Here is a 17493-nt window from a genome sequence, read left to right as displayed (position 1 = left end):
AAATATTATTGTTTATGTCATTAACTATTTTAGCTTTTAAATTATCAACAATTATAGTTGTCATGTTATTAACTATTTTAGTTTTTACATTATTAACTATGATAGTTTTTGTTAACTATTCTAGTTTTTACATTAATAACTATGATAGTTTTTGTTATTTAACATTATCGTTAATATTAACAATTTTAGTTTTTAAATTATCATCTATTATAGTTGTAATGTTAACTATTCTAGCTTTTACATTAACTATGATCGTTTTTGTTTTTAACTATGATAGTTTTTGCTATTAACTATTAAAGTTTTTACATTATTATCTATTCTAGTTTTTCTTATTAACTATTATAATTGTTCTTAATAACTATTCTAGTTTTTACATTAACTATTATAGTTTTTGTTATTAACTATTATAGTTTTTATGTTATTAACTATTATAGTTGTCATGTTATTAACTAATATAGTTTTTGTTATTAACTATTATAGTTATTAACTATTCTAGTTTTTACATTAACTATTATAGTTTTTGTTATTAACTATTCTAGTTTTTATGTAATTAGCTATTATACTTGTCATGTTAACTATTCCTGTTTTTACATTATTAACTATGATAGTCTTGGTTTTTAACTATTATAGTTTTTACACAATTAACTATTGTAATTATTGTTATTAACTATTATAGTTTTTATTATTAACTATTATAGTTGTTCTTATTAACTATTCTAGTTTTTACGTTATTAACTATTATAATTTGTTATTAACTACTACTGTTTTCATGTTATTAACGTGTTATTATTTATAACGAGCCCCCCCACCTTGTCAAAATTGCCCCCAAACTTGTGCTGCACTTTTTGTTTTGACCTCCTAGTTTTTACCTTATTAACTATTGTACAGTTTGTGTTACTAACTATTATATTTGTTGATGTTATTGACGTGTTATTACTTAATTAATTAATTCACAACCTGTCCCACCTGGTCAAAATCTCCCCAAACATTTGTGCTGCAAAATGTTTTCTCCACCCAACCACTCCAATTTTTTCCTGGTTAAATAAAGGTTAAAAAATATATACATTTAAATATTTGTTTGTCCACTTTATTGTTTTTTCTCGGTTATGGGTTATAATAAAAAAAAATCAATAATTTGGAGGAAAAAAATATATATATCGATTAAAAATAGTTAAAAATAAGAATCATAATTAATCGGAAAATTGATTATTATTAAATAAAAAAAATGTGCAGCATAAATGTTCATACTTGCAATGATAAGCGGGGTAACTTCACACAAGAGAATGTGTGTGTGTGTGTGTGTGCGTGTGTGGCGCTGCCATGGCAACGAGGCCCAAACATGCTGTACTCTACTCGTGGAAATGTGATGACTTATTTTTGTGATCGTTAGCGGCGCACTAACACGTAGACCATAATGAAATATGCCGCCATGACGATGAATGTAACAGCTGATATTTGCTTGCGTTGTTGTGTTATCACTGTGTGTGTGTGTGTGTGTGTGTGTGTGTTGTTGGTTATAAAAGAGCAGCGTTGTGGCTCCAAAAGTATTTTGCAGCATTCTTCCATAGATGGAAGTTTATATCTTGTCTATGGGCGAGGTAACGCAAGGCCACCATACGCCCTCGTTGTATTCCCTGGACTTCGCCTGAGGGTGTCAGAAGGCGTCCAGACTCAAGTCCAGGTCTGCGGTCCTGCGTCCGGGTGCGAAGCGGCGCTGGCGCGCGACGAAAGGGAAGGAGAAAAAAAACAAACAAACAAAAAAAAAAAAAAACGCGTGTCGCTGTGGGATGATGTGTGTGCTCAAATAAACTCCGAAAACACGTGACTGCTCCCGGTTCTTGTCGCCTCAAGTCCTTCATTCTGTCCTCACACACATTTTTGTCTTTCCGACCTTCTTGGGACCTCCAAAAAATGCTCACCTCTTTAGGACCACCCTTCCTAGAGCTATAAAGATTTGAGTTTATGCACACCTCCTCATATGGAAGCTACTTTTCCTTCTTGATGTCTCAAGAAATGTTGAATACAAGAACACACACACATATTCTTCTATTTCTGACCTTCTGGGGACCTCCCAAAAAATGCCCACCTCTTTAGGACCACCCTTCATAGATCTATAAAGATTTGTATTCAAGCACACCTCCTCATATGGAAGCTACTTTTCTTTCTTGATGTCTCAAGAAATGTTGAATACAAGAACACGCACACACTCACAAAGACGCACACAAATTGACATTGTGGAACAACACAAGTGCACCTTTTTTTGGCAATAAGTCTACGAAATGACGCCAGCCAGGAGTGAAAGTCCAAAAACTGAAGACAAAACACAAGGGGGGCGGCAGGAGACACACACACACACACACACACACACACACACACACATTCTTGTATTTCTGACCTTCTGGGGACCTCCAAAAAATGCTCACCTCTTTAGGACCACCCTTCCAAGATCTATAAATATTTGTATTTATGCACACCTCCTCATATGGAAGCTAGTTTTCTTTCTTGATGTCTCAAGAAATGTTGAATACAAGAACACACACACATATTCTTGTACTTCTGACCTTCTGGGGACCTCCCAAAAAATGCCCACCTCTTTAGGACCACCCTTCCTGGATCTATAAAGATTTGTATTTATGCACACCTCCTCATATGGAAGCTACTTTTCATTTTTGATGTCTCAAGAAATTTTGAATACAAGAACACACACACATACGAACAATCTTGTATTTCTGACCTTCTCGGGACCTCCAAAAAATGCTCGCCTCTTTAGGGCCACCCTTCATAGATCTATAAAGATTTGTGTTTATGCACACCTCCTCATATGGAAGCTACTTTCCCTTCTGGATGTCTCAAAAAAAGTCGAATACAACACACACACACACATTCTTGTATTTCGTACCTTCTGGGGACCTCTGAAAAATGCCCACCTCTTTAGGACCAACCTTCCTAGATCTATAAAGATTTGTAATAATGCACACCTCCTCATATGGAAGCTACTTTTCCTTCTTGATGTCTCAAGAAAGGTCGAATACAAGAAGACACACAAACACACACACACACAGACGCACATTCTTGTATGTCTTACCTTCTGGGGACCTCCCCAAAAATGCCCACCTCTTTAGGACCACCCTTCATAGATCTATAGAGATTTGTATTTATGCACACCTCCTCATATGGAAGCTACTTTTCTTTCTTGATGTCTCAAGAAATGTTGAATACAAGAACACACACACACACATATTCTTGTATTTCTGACCTTCTGGGGACCTCCCAAAAAATGCCTGCCTCTTTAGGACCACCCTTCATAGATCTATAAAGATTTGTATTTATGCACACCTCCTCACATGGAAGCTACTTTTCTTTCTTGATGTCTCAAGAAATGTTGAATACAAGAACACACACACATAAACACATATTCTTGCATTTCTGACCTTCTGGGGACCTCCCAAAAAATGCCCACCTCTTTAGGACCACCCTTCATAGATCTATAAAGATTTGTATTCATGCAAACCTCCTCATATGGAAGCTACTTTTCTTTCTTGATGTCTTAAGAAAGGTCGAATACAAGAACACACAAACACATTGTTGTATTTCTTACCTTCTGGGGACCTCCAAAAAATGCCCACCTTTTTAGGACCACCCTTCCTGGATCTATAAAGATTTGTGTTTAAGCACACCTCCTCATAGGGAAGCTACTTTTCCTTCTTGATGTCTCAAGAAATGTTGAATACAAGAACACACACACATATTCTTCTATTTCTGACCTTCTGGTGACCTCCAAAAAAATGCCCACCTCTTTAGTACCACCCTTCACAGATCTATAAAGATTTGTATTCATGCACACCTCCTCATATGGAAGCTACTTTTTCTTCTTGATGTTTCAAGAAATGTTGAATACAAGAACACACACACACACACACACACACACATACACACATATTCTTGCATTTCTGACCTTCTGGGGACCTCCCAAAAATGCCCACCTCTTTAGGACCACCCTTCATAGATCTATAAAGATTTGTATTTATGCACACCTCCTCATATGGAAGCTACTTTTCTTTCTTGATGTCTCAAGAAATGTTGAATACAAGAACACACACACATACACACATATTCTTGCATTTCTGACCTTCTGGGGACCTCCCAAAAAATGCCCACCTCTTTAGGACCACCCTTCATAGATCTATAAAGATTTGTATTTATGCACACCTCCTCATATGGAAGCTACTTTTCTTTCTTGATGTCTCAAGAAATGTTGAATACAAGAACACACACACATACACACATATTCTTGCATTTCTGACCTTCTGGGGACCTCCAAAAAATGCCCACCTTTTTAGGACCACCCTTCCTAGATCTATAAAGATTTGTGCTTATGCACACCTCCTCATATGGAAGCTACTTTTCCTTCTTGATGTCTCAAGAAATGTTGAATACAAGAACACACACACATATTCTTCTATTTCTGACCTTCTGGGGAGCTCCAAAAAAATGCCCACCTCTTTAGTACCACCCTTCCTAGATCTATAAAGATTTGTATTTATGCAAACCTCCTCATATGGAAGCTACTTTTCTTTCTTGATGTCTTAAGAAAGGTCGAATACAAGAACACACACACATTCTTGTATTTCTTACCTTCTGGGGACCTCCAAAAAATGCTCGCCTCTTTAGGGCCACCCTTCATAGATCTATAAAGATTTGTGTTTATGCACACCTCCTCATATGGAAGCTACTTTCCCTTCTGGATGTCTCACAAAAAGTCAAATACAACACACACACATTCTTGTATTTCGTACCTTCTGGGGACCTCCGAAAAATGCCCACCTCTTTAGGACCAACCTTCCTAGATCTATAAAGATTTGTAATAATGCACACCTCCTCCTATGGAAGCTACTTTTCCTTCTTGATGTCTCAAGAAAGGTCGAATACAAGAAGACACACAAACACACACACACACAGACGCACATTCTTGTATGTCTTACCTTCTGGGGACCTCCCCAAAAATGCCCACCTCTTTAGGACCACCCTTCATAGATCTATAGAGATTTGTATTTATGCACACCTCCTCATATGGAAGCTACTTTTCTTTCTTGATGTCTCAAGAAATGTTGAATACAAGAACACACACACACACACACACACATATTCTTGTATTTCTGACCTTCTGGGGACCTCCCCAAAAATGCCCACCTCTTTAGGACCACCCTTCCTAGATCTATAGAGATTTGTATTTATGCACACCTCCTCATATGGAAGCTACTTTTCTTTCTTGATGTCTCAAGAAATGTTGAATACAAGAACACACACACACACACACACACACATATTCTTGTATTTCTGACCTTCTGGGGACCTCCCCAAAAATGCCCACCTCTTTAGGACCACCCTTCATAGATCTATAAAGATTTGTATTTATGCAAACTTCCTCATATGGAAGCTACTTTTCTTTCTTGATGTCTTAAGAAAGGTCGAATACAAGAACAAACACACACATTCTTGTATTTCTTACCTTCTGGGGACCTCCAAAAATGCCCACCTCTTTAGGACCACCCTTCATAGATCTATAAAGATTTGTGTTTATGCACACCTCCTCATATGGAAGCTACCTTTCCTTCTTGATGTCTCAAGAATGGGGTAATACAACACACACACACACACACACACATTTTTGTATTTCTTACCTTCTGGGGACCTCCAAAAATGCCCACCTCTTTAGGACCACCCTTCATAGATCTATAAAGATTTGTATTTATGCACACCTCCTCATATGGAAGCTACTTTTCTTTCTTGATGTCTCAAGAAATGTTGAATACAAGAACACACACACATATTCTTGCATTTCTTACCTTCTGGGGACCTCCAAAAAATGCCCACCATTTTAGGACCACCCTTCCTAGATCTATAAAGATTTGTGCTTATGCACACCTCCTCATATGGAAGCTACTTTTCCTTCTTGATGTCTCAAGAAATGTTGAATACAAGAACACACACACACATATTCTTCTATTTCTGACCTTCTGGGGAGCTCCAAAAAAATGCCCACCTCTTTAGTACCACCCTTCATAGATCTATAAAGATTTGTATTTATGCAAACCTCCTCATATGGAAGCTACTTTTCTTTCTTGATGTCTTAAGAAAGGTCGAATACAAGAACACACACACATTCTTGTATTTCTTACCTTCTGGGGACCTCCAAAAAATGCCCACCTCTTTAGGACCACCCTTCCTAGATCTATAAAGATTTGTGTTTATGCACACCTCCTCACATGGAAGCTACTTTTCCCTCTTGATGTCTCAAGAAATGTTGAATACAAGAACACACACACATATTCTTCTATTTCTGACCTTCTTGGGACCTCCAAAAAATGCTCGCCTCTTTAGGGCCACCCTTCATAGATCTATAAAGATTTGTGTTTATGCACACCTCCTCATATGGAAGCTACTTTCCGTTCTGGATGTCTCACAAAAAGTCAAATACAACACACACACATTCTTGTATTTCGTACCTTCTGGGGACCTCCGAAAAATGCCCACCTCTTTAGGACCAACCTTCCTAGATCTATAAAGATTTGTAATAATGCACACCTCCTCATATGGAAGCTACTTTTCCTTCTTGATGTCTCAAGAAAGGTCGAATACAAGAAGACACACAAACACACACACACACAGCCGCACATTCTTGTATGTCTTACCTTCTGGGGACCTCCCCAAAAATGCCCACCTCTTTAGGACCACCCTTCCTAGATCTATAAAGATTTGTATTTATGCACACCTCCTCATATGGAAGCTACTTTTCTTTCTTGATGTCTCAAGAAATGTTGAATACAAGAACACACACACACACACACACACATATTCTTGTATTTCTGACCTTCTGGGGACCTCCCCAAAAATGCCCACCTCTTTAGGACCACCCTTCATAGATCTATAAAGATTTGTATTTATGCAAACTTCCTCATATGGAAGCTACTTTTCTTTCTTGATGTCTTAAGAAATGTCGAATACAAGAACAAACACACACATTCTTGTATTTCTTACCTTCTGGGGACCTCCAAAAATGCCCACCTCTTTAGGACCACCCTTCATAGATCTATAAAGATTTGTGTTTATGCACACCTCCTCATATGGAAGCTACCTTTCCTTCTTGATGTCTCAAGAATGGGGTAATACAACACACACACACACACTTTTTTGTATTTCTTACCTTCTCGAGACCTCCAAAAAAAATGCCTACCTCTTTAGGATCATCCTTTCTGGATAAATTAAGATTTGCATTTACAATATTAATAATATATACATACTTTGCAAATGTAAAAAAGGTAAGCATTTCTTTAATACTTTTTTGTTTGTATTGTACGTCTCTATACACATATTTGTTTTAAATTAATTTTGGCCTGAGGGGGAGCACTTCAAAAAATTTTTTTACACACACTTGTTATTTCATATGTTGACCAGAGGGGGAGCCCTTTTAAAAGCGACACACAGTCAATTTGAAAAAACCCTCCTTTTGACAGATGTCACCAGCAGGGGTGTAAGTTAGACATTGGGACCATGATTTATGTCATCACTTGTTCACACCTCCTCATATGGAAGATACTTTTCCTTCATGTCTCAAGAAGGGTAGAAATACAAGAACACACACACACACGTACGTACACAATGTTGCGTTGATATTGTGGAACAACACAAGTGCACCTTTTTTGGCAATAAGTCTCCAAAATGACGCCAGCCAGGGGTGAAAGTCCAAAAACTGAAAAGACAAAACACAAAGGCGGCGGCAGAAGACACACACACACACACACACACAAGTAGACATTTTTACGTGTGTGTGAGACAAACTGCACAGACACTCAATGTTCAAACATGCTTCCACAAGTGTGTGTTTCTTTCCACTGCCTTGGACTTTTGCTTCCAGCGACCATCACTCAGCCTGCTCAATCTTTAGCAAATGATTTTATTGTAAAAACAATGTTCCATTGAGCAATCAGTACAAATATACACTTCTCCGTCAACTTCCTTTTTTTAAAAAAAGGGGGGGGGGGGAAAGCATAAAATATACAAAGGAGGACGGAAAAGAGTGCTTTGTGTTTAAAAATTCAATAAATAGCCGGCTTGTGTGTGTCTTGTTAGTCCAGAAACTCGTCTATGAACTCCACCACTTCCCCCTGTGGACGACAAATATGGACCGGCTCAGAAGGAAGGCTCGTTTTCACGCGCTTGTTGACATGCAAACCTCTTTGCTGGGAAAAGTCGGGGGGGCCCCACTACTCGCACCAAGGGCCCAATGCTGACAAGGCATTTTAGCATTTTTCAATTTTCAAACCAACACAATACATGAGTGGTTGTCAGATTTTTTCCTTCATATGATAGGAAACTATTAAAAAAACGCTAGTCAAAGTTCCTTAATATGACAAGAACTTATTTAACTAAACGCCTGTCAAAGTTCCATGATATGACAGAAATCTGCAAAAAAAAAAAACACAAGTCAAAGTTCCCTAATATGATAGGAAATTATTAAAAACACGCCAGTCAAAGTTCCTTAATATAACAGAAACCTATTAAAAAAACACAAGTCAAAGCTCCTTAATATGATAGGAACCTATTAAAATAAATGCTAGTCATAGTACCTTATTATGATAGGAACCTCTTAAAATAAATGCTAGTCAAAGTACCTTTATATGGCAGGAACTTATTTTAAAATATGCTAATCAAACTTCCGTAATATGACAGAAATCAGCACAAAAAAAACACCAGTCAAAGTTCCTTAATATGACAGGAACTTATCTAAAAAAAAACTCTTGTCAAAGTTCCGTAATATGACAAAAATCTGCAAAAAAAACACAGGTCAAAGTTCCTTGATATGACAGAAATCTGCACACAAAGAAAAAAACCACTAGTCAAAGTTTCCTAATATGATGGGAAACTATTAAAAAAAACGGCAGTCAAAGTTCCTTAATATGACAGGAACTTATTAAAAAAAACTCTAGTCTAAGTTCCGCAATATGACATAAATCTGCAAAAAAAACACAAGTCAAAGTTCCTTAATATGACAGAAATCTGCCCAAAAAAACTAGTGAAAGTTCCCTATTATAAGAAACTATTAAAAAAGGGCCAGTCAAAGCTCCTTAATATTACAGGAACCTATTGAAAAAACACCAGTCAAATTTCCTTAATATTATAGGAACCTATTAAAATAAATGCTAGTCAAAGTTCCTTAACACGACAGGAACTTATTTAAAAAAAACGCAAGTCAAAGTTCCTTAATATCACAGGAACTTATTCAAAAAACGCTAGTCAAAGTTCTGGAACATGAAAAAAATCTGCAAAAAAAAAAACACAAGTCAAAGTTCCCTAATATGATAGGAAACTATTAAAAAAAATGCCAGTCAAAGTTCCCTAATATGATAGGAAACTATCAAAAAAAAACGCTAGTCAAAGTTCCTTAATATGATAGGAACCTATAAAAATAAATGCTAGTCAAAGTTCCTTAATATGACAGGAACCTATTAAAAAAACGCCAGTCAAAGTTCCTTAATATGACAGGAACATGCAAAAAAAAAAAATACTAGTCAAAGTTCCTAATATGATAGAAAACGATTTAAAAAAAAACGCCAGTCAAAGTTTCTTAATATTACAGGAACCAATAAAAAAAAAAAACACCAGTCAAAGTTCCTTAATATGATATGAACCTATTAAAATGAAAGCTAATCAAAGTTCCTTAATAGGATAGGAACCTATTCAAATAAATGCTAGTCAAAGTTCCTTAATATGACAGGAAGCTATTAAAAAAAAGGCCAGTCAAAGTTCCTTAGTATGATAAGGACCTATTAAAAAACACTAATCAAAGGTAGGGTCTCCCAAGGCAAACAGGTTCTAGGTGAGGGATCAGACAAAGAGCAGCTCGAAGACATTTATGAAGAAGAAAAACCATGGACCCAGATTTCCCTCGCCCGGACGCGGGTCACCGGGGCCCCCCTCTGGAGCCAGGCCCGGAGGTGGGGCACGATGGCGAGCGCCTGGTGGCCGGGCCTGTTCCCATGGGGCCCGGCCGGGCACAGCCCGAAGAGGCAACGTGGGTCACCCCTCCAATGGGCTCACCACCCATAGCAAGGGCCATAGAGGTCGGGTGCATTGTGAGCTGGGCGACAGCCGAAGGCAGGGCACTTGGCGGTCCGATCCTCGGCTACAGAAGCTAGCTCTTGGGACGTGGAACGTCACGTCACTGGGGGGGGAAGAGCCTGAGCTAGTGCGCGAAGTCGAGAAATTCCGGCTGGATATTGTCGGACTCACTTCGACGCACAGCAAGGGCTCTGGAACCACTTCTCTCGAGAGGGATTGGACCCTTTTCCACTCTGGCGTTGCCGGCAGTGAGAGGCGACGGGCCGGGGTGGCAATTCTTGTTTCCCCCCGGCTCAAAGCCTGTACGTTGGAGTTCAACCCGGTGGACGAAAGGGTAGCCTCCCTCCGCCTTCGGGTGGGGGGACGGGTCCTGACTGTTGTTTGTGCTTATGCACCAAACAGCAGATCAGAGTACCCACCCTTTTTGGGAGCACTCGAGGGAGTACTGGAAAGTGCTCCCCCGGGTGATTCCCTTGTCCTACTGGGAGACTTCAACGCTCACGTTGGCAGCGACAGTGAAACCTGGAGAGGCGTGATTGGGAAGAATGGCCGCCCGGATCTGAACCCGAGTGGTGTTTTGTTATTGGACTTTTGTGCTCGTCACAGTTTGTCCATAACAAACACCATGTTCAAACATAAGGGTGTCCATATGTGCACTTGGCACCAGGACACCCCAGGCCGCAGTTCCATGATTGACTTTGTAGTTGTGTCATCGGATATGCGGCCTCATGTTATGGACACTCGGGTGAAGAGAGGGGCGGAGCTTTCTACCGATCACCACCTGGTGGTGAGTTGGCTGCGATGGTGGGGGAGGATGCCGGACAGACCTGGGAGGCCCAAACGCATTGTGAGGGTCTGCTGGGAACGTCTGGCAGAGTGTCCTGTCAGACAAAGTTTCAACTCCCACCTCCGGAAGAACTTTGAACATGTCACGAGGGAGGTGCTGGACATTGAGTCCGAGTGGACCATGTTCTGCACCTCTATTGTCGAGGCGGCAGATCGGAGCTGTGGCCGCAAGGTAGTTGGTGCCTGTCGGGGCGGCAATCCTAAAACCCCTTGGTGGACACCAGCGGTGAGGGATGCCGTCAAGCTGAATAAAGGAGTCCTATCGGGTCCTTTTGGCTCATAGGACTCCGGAGGCAGTGGACAGGTACCGACAGGCCAAGCGGTGCGCAGCTTCAGCGGTCGCAGAGGCAAAAACTCGGACATGGGAAGAGTTCGGGGAAGCCATGGAAAACGACTTCCGGACGGCTTCGAAGCAATTCTGGACCACCGTCCGCCGCCTCAGGAAGGGGAAGCAGTGCACTATCAACACCGTGTATGGTGCGGATGGTGTTCTGCTGACCTCGACTGCGGATGTTGTGGATAGGTGGAAGGAATACTTCGAAGACCTCCTCAATCCCACCAACACGTCTTCCTATGAGGAAGCAGTGCCTGGGGAATCTGTGGTGGACTCTCCTATTTCTGGGGCTGAGGTCGCTGAGGTAGTTAAAAAGCTCCTCGGTGGCAAGGCCCCAGGGGTGGACGAGATCCGCCCGGAGTTCCTTAAGGCTCTGGATGCTGTGGGGCTGTCTTGGTTGACAAGACTTTGCAGCATCGCGTGGACATCGGGGGCGGTACCTCTGGATTGGCAGACCGGGGTGGTGGTTCCTCTCTTTAAGAAGGGGGACCGGAGGGTGTGTTCCAACTATCGTGGGATCACACTCCTCAGCCTTCCCGGTAAGGTTTATTCAGGTGTACTAGAGAGGAGGCTACGTCGGATAGTCGAACCTCGGATTCAGGAGGAACAGTGTGGTTTTCGTCCTGGTCCTGGAACTGTGGACCAGCTCTATACTCTCGGCAGGGTTCTTGAGGGTGCATGGGAGTTTGCCCAACCAGTCTACATGTGCTTTGTGGACTTGGAGAAGGCATTCGACCGTGTCCCTCGGGAAGTCCTGTGGGGAGTGCTCAGAGAGTATGGGGTATCGGACTGTCTTATTGTGGCGGTCCGTTCCCTGTACGATCAGTGCCAGAGCTTGGTCCGCATTGCCGGCAGTAAGTCGAACACAAATCCAGTGAGGGTTGGACTCCGCCAAGGCTATCCTTTGTCACCGATTCTGTTCATAACTTTTATGGACAGAATTTCTAGGCGCAGTCAAGGCGTTGAGGGGTTCCGGTTTGGTAACCGCAGGATTAGGTCTCTGCTTTTTGCAGATGATGTGGTCCTGATGGCTTCATCTGACCGGGATCTTCAGCTCTCGCTGGATCGGTTCGCAGCCGAGTGTGAAGCGACCGGAATGAGAATCAGCACCTCCAAGTCCGAGTCCATGGTTCTCACCCGGAAAAGGGTGGAGTGCCATCTCCGGGTTGGGGAGGAGACCCTGCCCCAAGTGGAGGAGTTCAAGTACCTAGGAGTCTTGTTCACGAGTGGGGGAAGAGTGGATCGTGAGATCGACAGGCGGATCAGTGCGGCGTCTTCAGTAATGCGGACGTTGTACCGATCCGTTGTGGTGAAGAAGGAGCTGAGCCGGAAGGCAAAGCTCTCAATTTACCGGTCGATCTACGTTCCCATCCTCACCTATGGTCATGAGCTTTGGGTCATGACCGAAAGGATAAGATCACGGGTACAAGCGGCCGAAATGAGTTTCCTCCGCCGTGTGGCGGGGCTCTCCCTTAGAGATAGGGTGAGAAGCTCTGCCATCCGGGAGGAACTCAAAGTAAAGCCGCTGCTCCTTCACATCGAGAGGAGCCAGATGAGGTGGTTCGGGCATCTGGTCAGGATGCCACCCGAACGCCTCCCTAGGGAGGTGTTTAGGGCACGTCCAACCGGTAGGAGGCCACGGGGAAGACCCAGGACACGTTGGGAAGACTATGTCTCCCGGCTGGCCTGGGAACGCCTCGGGATCCCCCGGGAAGAGCTAGACGAAGTGGCTGGGGAGAGGGAAGTCTGGGTTTCCCTGCTTAGGCTGTTGCCCCCGCGACCCGACCTCGGATAAGCGGAAGATGATGGATGGATGGATGGATAATCAAAGTTCCTTAATATGACAGGAACATGCAAAAAAAAAAAATGCTAGTCTAAGTTCCTTAAAATGACAAGAACATATTGAAAAAAGCAAGTTAAAGTTCCTTAATATGACAGGAACCTATCAAAAAACACCAGTCAAAGTTTCTTGGGCCCGAATGTCCCTTGGGCCACATTTTGGTCACCATTGTGTTAAATTGTTAGGTGTTAATTCTGTTAGAATAATCACATATTTTGTTTTAGTCAGCTTTTATTTATATTTCACATTTACACTGGTTAAAGATATTTAAAAAGTCACTTTATATTATCAACATTTCTGTGCAATTAAATTTTTGTTTTTCCGAATTTTATGTTAGATTAAAATAATTTCTTTAAAGTGAATTATGTGACTATTTATGTATTTTATTATACACATGGAGCTGTGCTATGTCTCCCCCTGGTGGACACTTTAGACAGTAGCACACTGCTGCTTTTTAGAACCTCAGGCAAAAAAACGGTAGTCAAAGATCCTCTGTAGGACAGGAGTACTTTGCTGTTTTTATGAACCTAATGCAAAAACACGGTAATCAAAGATCCTCTGTAGGACAGAACTACTTTGCTGTTTTTTAGAACGTACTGCAAAAAAATCCAAGAGTCAAAGATCCTCTGTCATATTAAGTTCCTTAATTTAACAGGAACCTTTAAAAAAAAAAACGCTAGTGAAAGTTCCTTTATATGACAGAAAACTATCAAAAAAAATTATACTCAAAGTTCCTGAATAGGACAAGAACCTATTAAAAAAAAGTCTAGTCAAAGTTCCTTAATTAGACAGAAACCTTTCAAAAAACACTAGTCAAAATTCCTTAATAAGACAAAAACCTATCCAAAAAACACTAGTCAAAGTTCCTTAATATGACAGAAACCTATTTACAAAAAAACTAGTCAAAGTCCATAATATAACAGAAACCTATCAAAAAACACTAGTCAAGGCTTCTGAATGTAATAGGAACCTAATAAAAAAACGCTAGTCAAAGTTCCTAAATACAACAGGAACCTATTAAAAAAACGCTAGTCAAAGTTCCTTAATAGGATAGGAACCTATCAAAAAAAACGCTAGTCAAAGTTACTTAATATGACAGGAATCTTTAAAAAAAAAAAAACACTGGTCAAAGTTCTTTAATAAGACAGAAATCTATCAAAAAAACACCAGTCAAAGTTCCTTAATATAACTGAAACCTATTTAAAAAAAAACTAGTTAAAGTCCTTAATATGACAGAAACCTATCAAAAGAAACAATAGTCAAGGCTTCTTAATATGATAGGAACCTATTAAAAAACGCTATCAAAGTTCTTGAATAGGACAGGAAACTATTTAAAAAAAACGGTAGTCAAAGTTCCTTAATATGACAGGAACCTATTAAAAAAACGTTAGTCAAAATTCCTGAATAGGACAGGAACCTTTTAAACAAAACAAAAACGCTAGTCAAAGTTCCTTAATATGACAGGAACCTATTTAAAAAACGCTAGTTAAAGTTCGTTAATATGACAGGAACCTATTAAAAAAACGTTAGTCTAAGTTCCTTAATAAGACGGAAACCTATTAAAAACACACTAGTCCAAGTTCCTTAATGACAGGAACCTATTAAAAACACACCAGTCAACGTTCCTTAATATGACAGGAACCTATTTAAAAAAAAAAACGCTAGTCAAAGTTCCTTTATAAGACAGAAACCTATTAAAAACACACTAGTCCAAGTTCCTTAATATGACAGGAACCTATTAAAAACACACCAATCCACGTTCCTTAATATGACAGGAACCTATTTAAAAAAAAAATGCTAGTCAAAGTTCCTTTATAAGACAGAAACCTATTAAAAACACACTAGTCCAAGTTCCTTAATATGACAGGAACCTATTAAAAAACACACTAGTCAAAGTTCCTGAATAGGACAGGAACCTATTTAAAAAAACGCTAGTCTAAGTTCCTGAATAGGACAGGAACCTATTAAAAAAAAACGCTTGTCAAAGTTCCTGATTAAAATAATCGCTAGTCAAAGTTCCATAATAGGGTTGAAAACCTTTAAAAAAAAAAAAAAACGCTAGTCAAAGTTCCTGAATATGACAGGAACCTATTAAAAAAAATTCTAGTCAAAATTCCTGAATAGGACAGGAACCCTTTAAACAAAACAAAAACGCTACTCAAAGTTCCTTAATATGACAGGAACCTATTTAAAAAATGCTAGTTAAAGTTCCTTAATAGGACAGGAACCTATCAAAAAAACCACGCTAGTCAAAGTTCCTTAATAAGACAGAAACCTATTAAAAACACACGAGTCCACGTTCCTTAAAACGACAGGAACCTATTTAAAAAAACAAAAACGCTAGTCAAAGTTCCTTTATAAGACAGAAACCTATTAAAAACACACTAGTCCAAGTTCCTTAATATGACATCCATCCATCCATTTTCTACCGCTTATTCCCTTTCGGGGTCGCGAGGGGCGCTGGCGCCTATCTCAGCTACAATCGGGCGGAAGGCAGGGTACACCCTGGACAAGTAGCCACCTCATCGCAATATGACAGGAACCTATTCAAAACACACTAGTCAAAGTTCCTGAATACGACAGGAACCTATTAAAAAAAATGCTAGTCAAAGTTCCTGAATAGGACAGGAACCTATTAAAAAAAAAACGCTTGTCAAAGTTCCTGATTAAAAAAATCTCTAGTCAAAGTTCCTTAATAGGATTGAAAACCTTTACAAAAAAAAATGCTGGTCAAAGTTCCTGAACAGGACAGGAACCTATAAAAAAAAACACTTGTCAAAGTTCTTGATTAAAAAAATCTCTAGTCAAAGTTCCTAAAAAGGATTGAAAACCTTTAAAAAACAAAAATGCTGGTCAAAGTTCCTGAACAGGACAGGAACCTATTAAAAACAACACTAGTCAAAGTTCTTGATTAAAAAAATCTCTAGTCAAAGTTCCTAAAAAGGATTGAAAACCTTTAAAAAACAAAAACGCTAGTCAAAGTTCCTGAATAGGACAGGAACCTATAAAATAAAAACGCTTGTCAAAGTTCCTGATTAAAAAAAATTCTAGTCAAAGTTCCTTAATAGGATTGAAAACCTTTTAAAAAAAAACGCTAGTCAAAGTTCCTAAATATGACAGGAACCTATTGGAACCTGGTGGACACTTGTGAAAGTGCAGCTGGATGAATGATCAAAGCTGCAAGCTAACAGTTTGTTGTCCTCAAAGAAGCCAAAAGAAGTTTCTGGAAGGAAGTGTGCACTCACCTCATCGTTGCTGGCCAGGTGTTGTCTGGAGAAGTTCAGCATCTCCAACTGCATGCTGGTCTGGTTGTAGTAGCGCACTGCTTCCTACACAACACACACAGTAGATGAGTGAACAACAGCACTGCTTCCTACACAACACACACAGTAGATGAGTGAACAACAGCACTGCTTCCTACACAACACACACAGTAGATGAGTGAACAACAGCACTGCTTTCTACACAACACACACAGTAGATGAGTGAACAACAACACTGCTTCCTACACAACACATACAGTAGATGAGTGAACAACAGCACTGCTTCCTACACAACACACACAGTAGATGAGTGAACAACAGCACTGCTTTCTACACAACACACACAGTAGATGAGTGAACAACAACACTGCTTCCTACACAGCACATACAGTAGATGAGTGAACAACAGCACTGCTTCCTACACAACACACACAGTAGATGAGTGAATAACAGCACTGCTTTCTACAAAACAAAAAGTCGATGAGTGGACAGCACTGCTTTAAACACAACACAACACAGCAGATGAGTAAACACCATCACTACTTCCTACACAACACATACACTAGATGAGTGAACAATAGCACGGCTTTCTACACAACATATACAGTAGATGAGTGAAAAATAGCACTGCGTTCTACACAACACATACAGTAAATTAGTGAACAGCACTGCTTCCTACACAACACAGTAGATGAGTAAACAAAAGCACTGCTTTCTACAAAACACAAAGTCAATGAGTGAACAGCACTGCTTCCAACACAACACAGCAGATGAGTAGACAACAGCACTGCTTCCTACACAACACAGTAGATGAGTAAACAACACTGCTTCCTACACAGCACATAGTAGAAGAGTGAACCGTACTGCGTCCTACACAACACATAGTAGAAGAGTGAACAACACTGCTTCCTACACAACACATATAGTAGATGAGCGAACAGCACTGCTTTCTACACAACACAGTAGATGAGTAAACAACACTGCTTCCGACACAACACAGTAGATGAGTGATCAACAGCTCTGCTTTCTACATAACACAGTAGATAAGTAAACAACACTGCTTCCTACACAACACAATATATGAGCAATAA

The 17493-nt window shown here is 40.1% G+C and overlaps 1 protein-coding gene across 1 annotated transcript in view; it reads right to left on the bottom strand.

Annotated features, from left to right (window-relative positions):
• Window positions 1–7938: 7938 nt before the first annotated feature.
• Window positions 7939–17493, bottom strand: part of crtap (cartilage associated protein) — a 16117-nt gene continuing 6562 nt past the window's right edge. Inside the window, exons 6-7 of the mRNA XM_061897138.1 lie at window positions 16385–16468; window positions 7939–8165 (exon numbers count right to left, since the gene is read on the bottom strand). Coding sequence (XP_061753122.1) covers window positions 8127–8165; window positions 16385–16468 — 123 coding nt within the window. The 3' untranslated portion in view covers window positions 7939–8126. The remainder of the gene's footprint in view (window positions 8166–16384; window positions 16469–17493) is intronic.

The sequence above is a fragment of the Nerophis ophidion genome, linkage group LG04 (genome assembly GCF_033978795.1).
Source record: "Nerophis ophidion isolate RoL-2023_Sa linkage group LG04, RoL_Noph_v1.0, whole genome shotgun sequence".
NCBI lineage: Eukaryota > Metazoa > Chordata > Actinopteri > Syngnathiformes > Syngnathidae > Nerophis > Nerophis ophidion.
The sequence above is the reverse complement of the archived record's forward strand: the minus strand, read 5'-3'. Positions and strand labels throughout refer to the sequence as shown.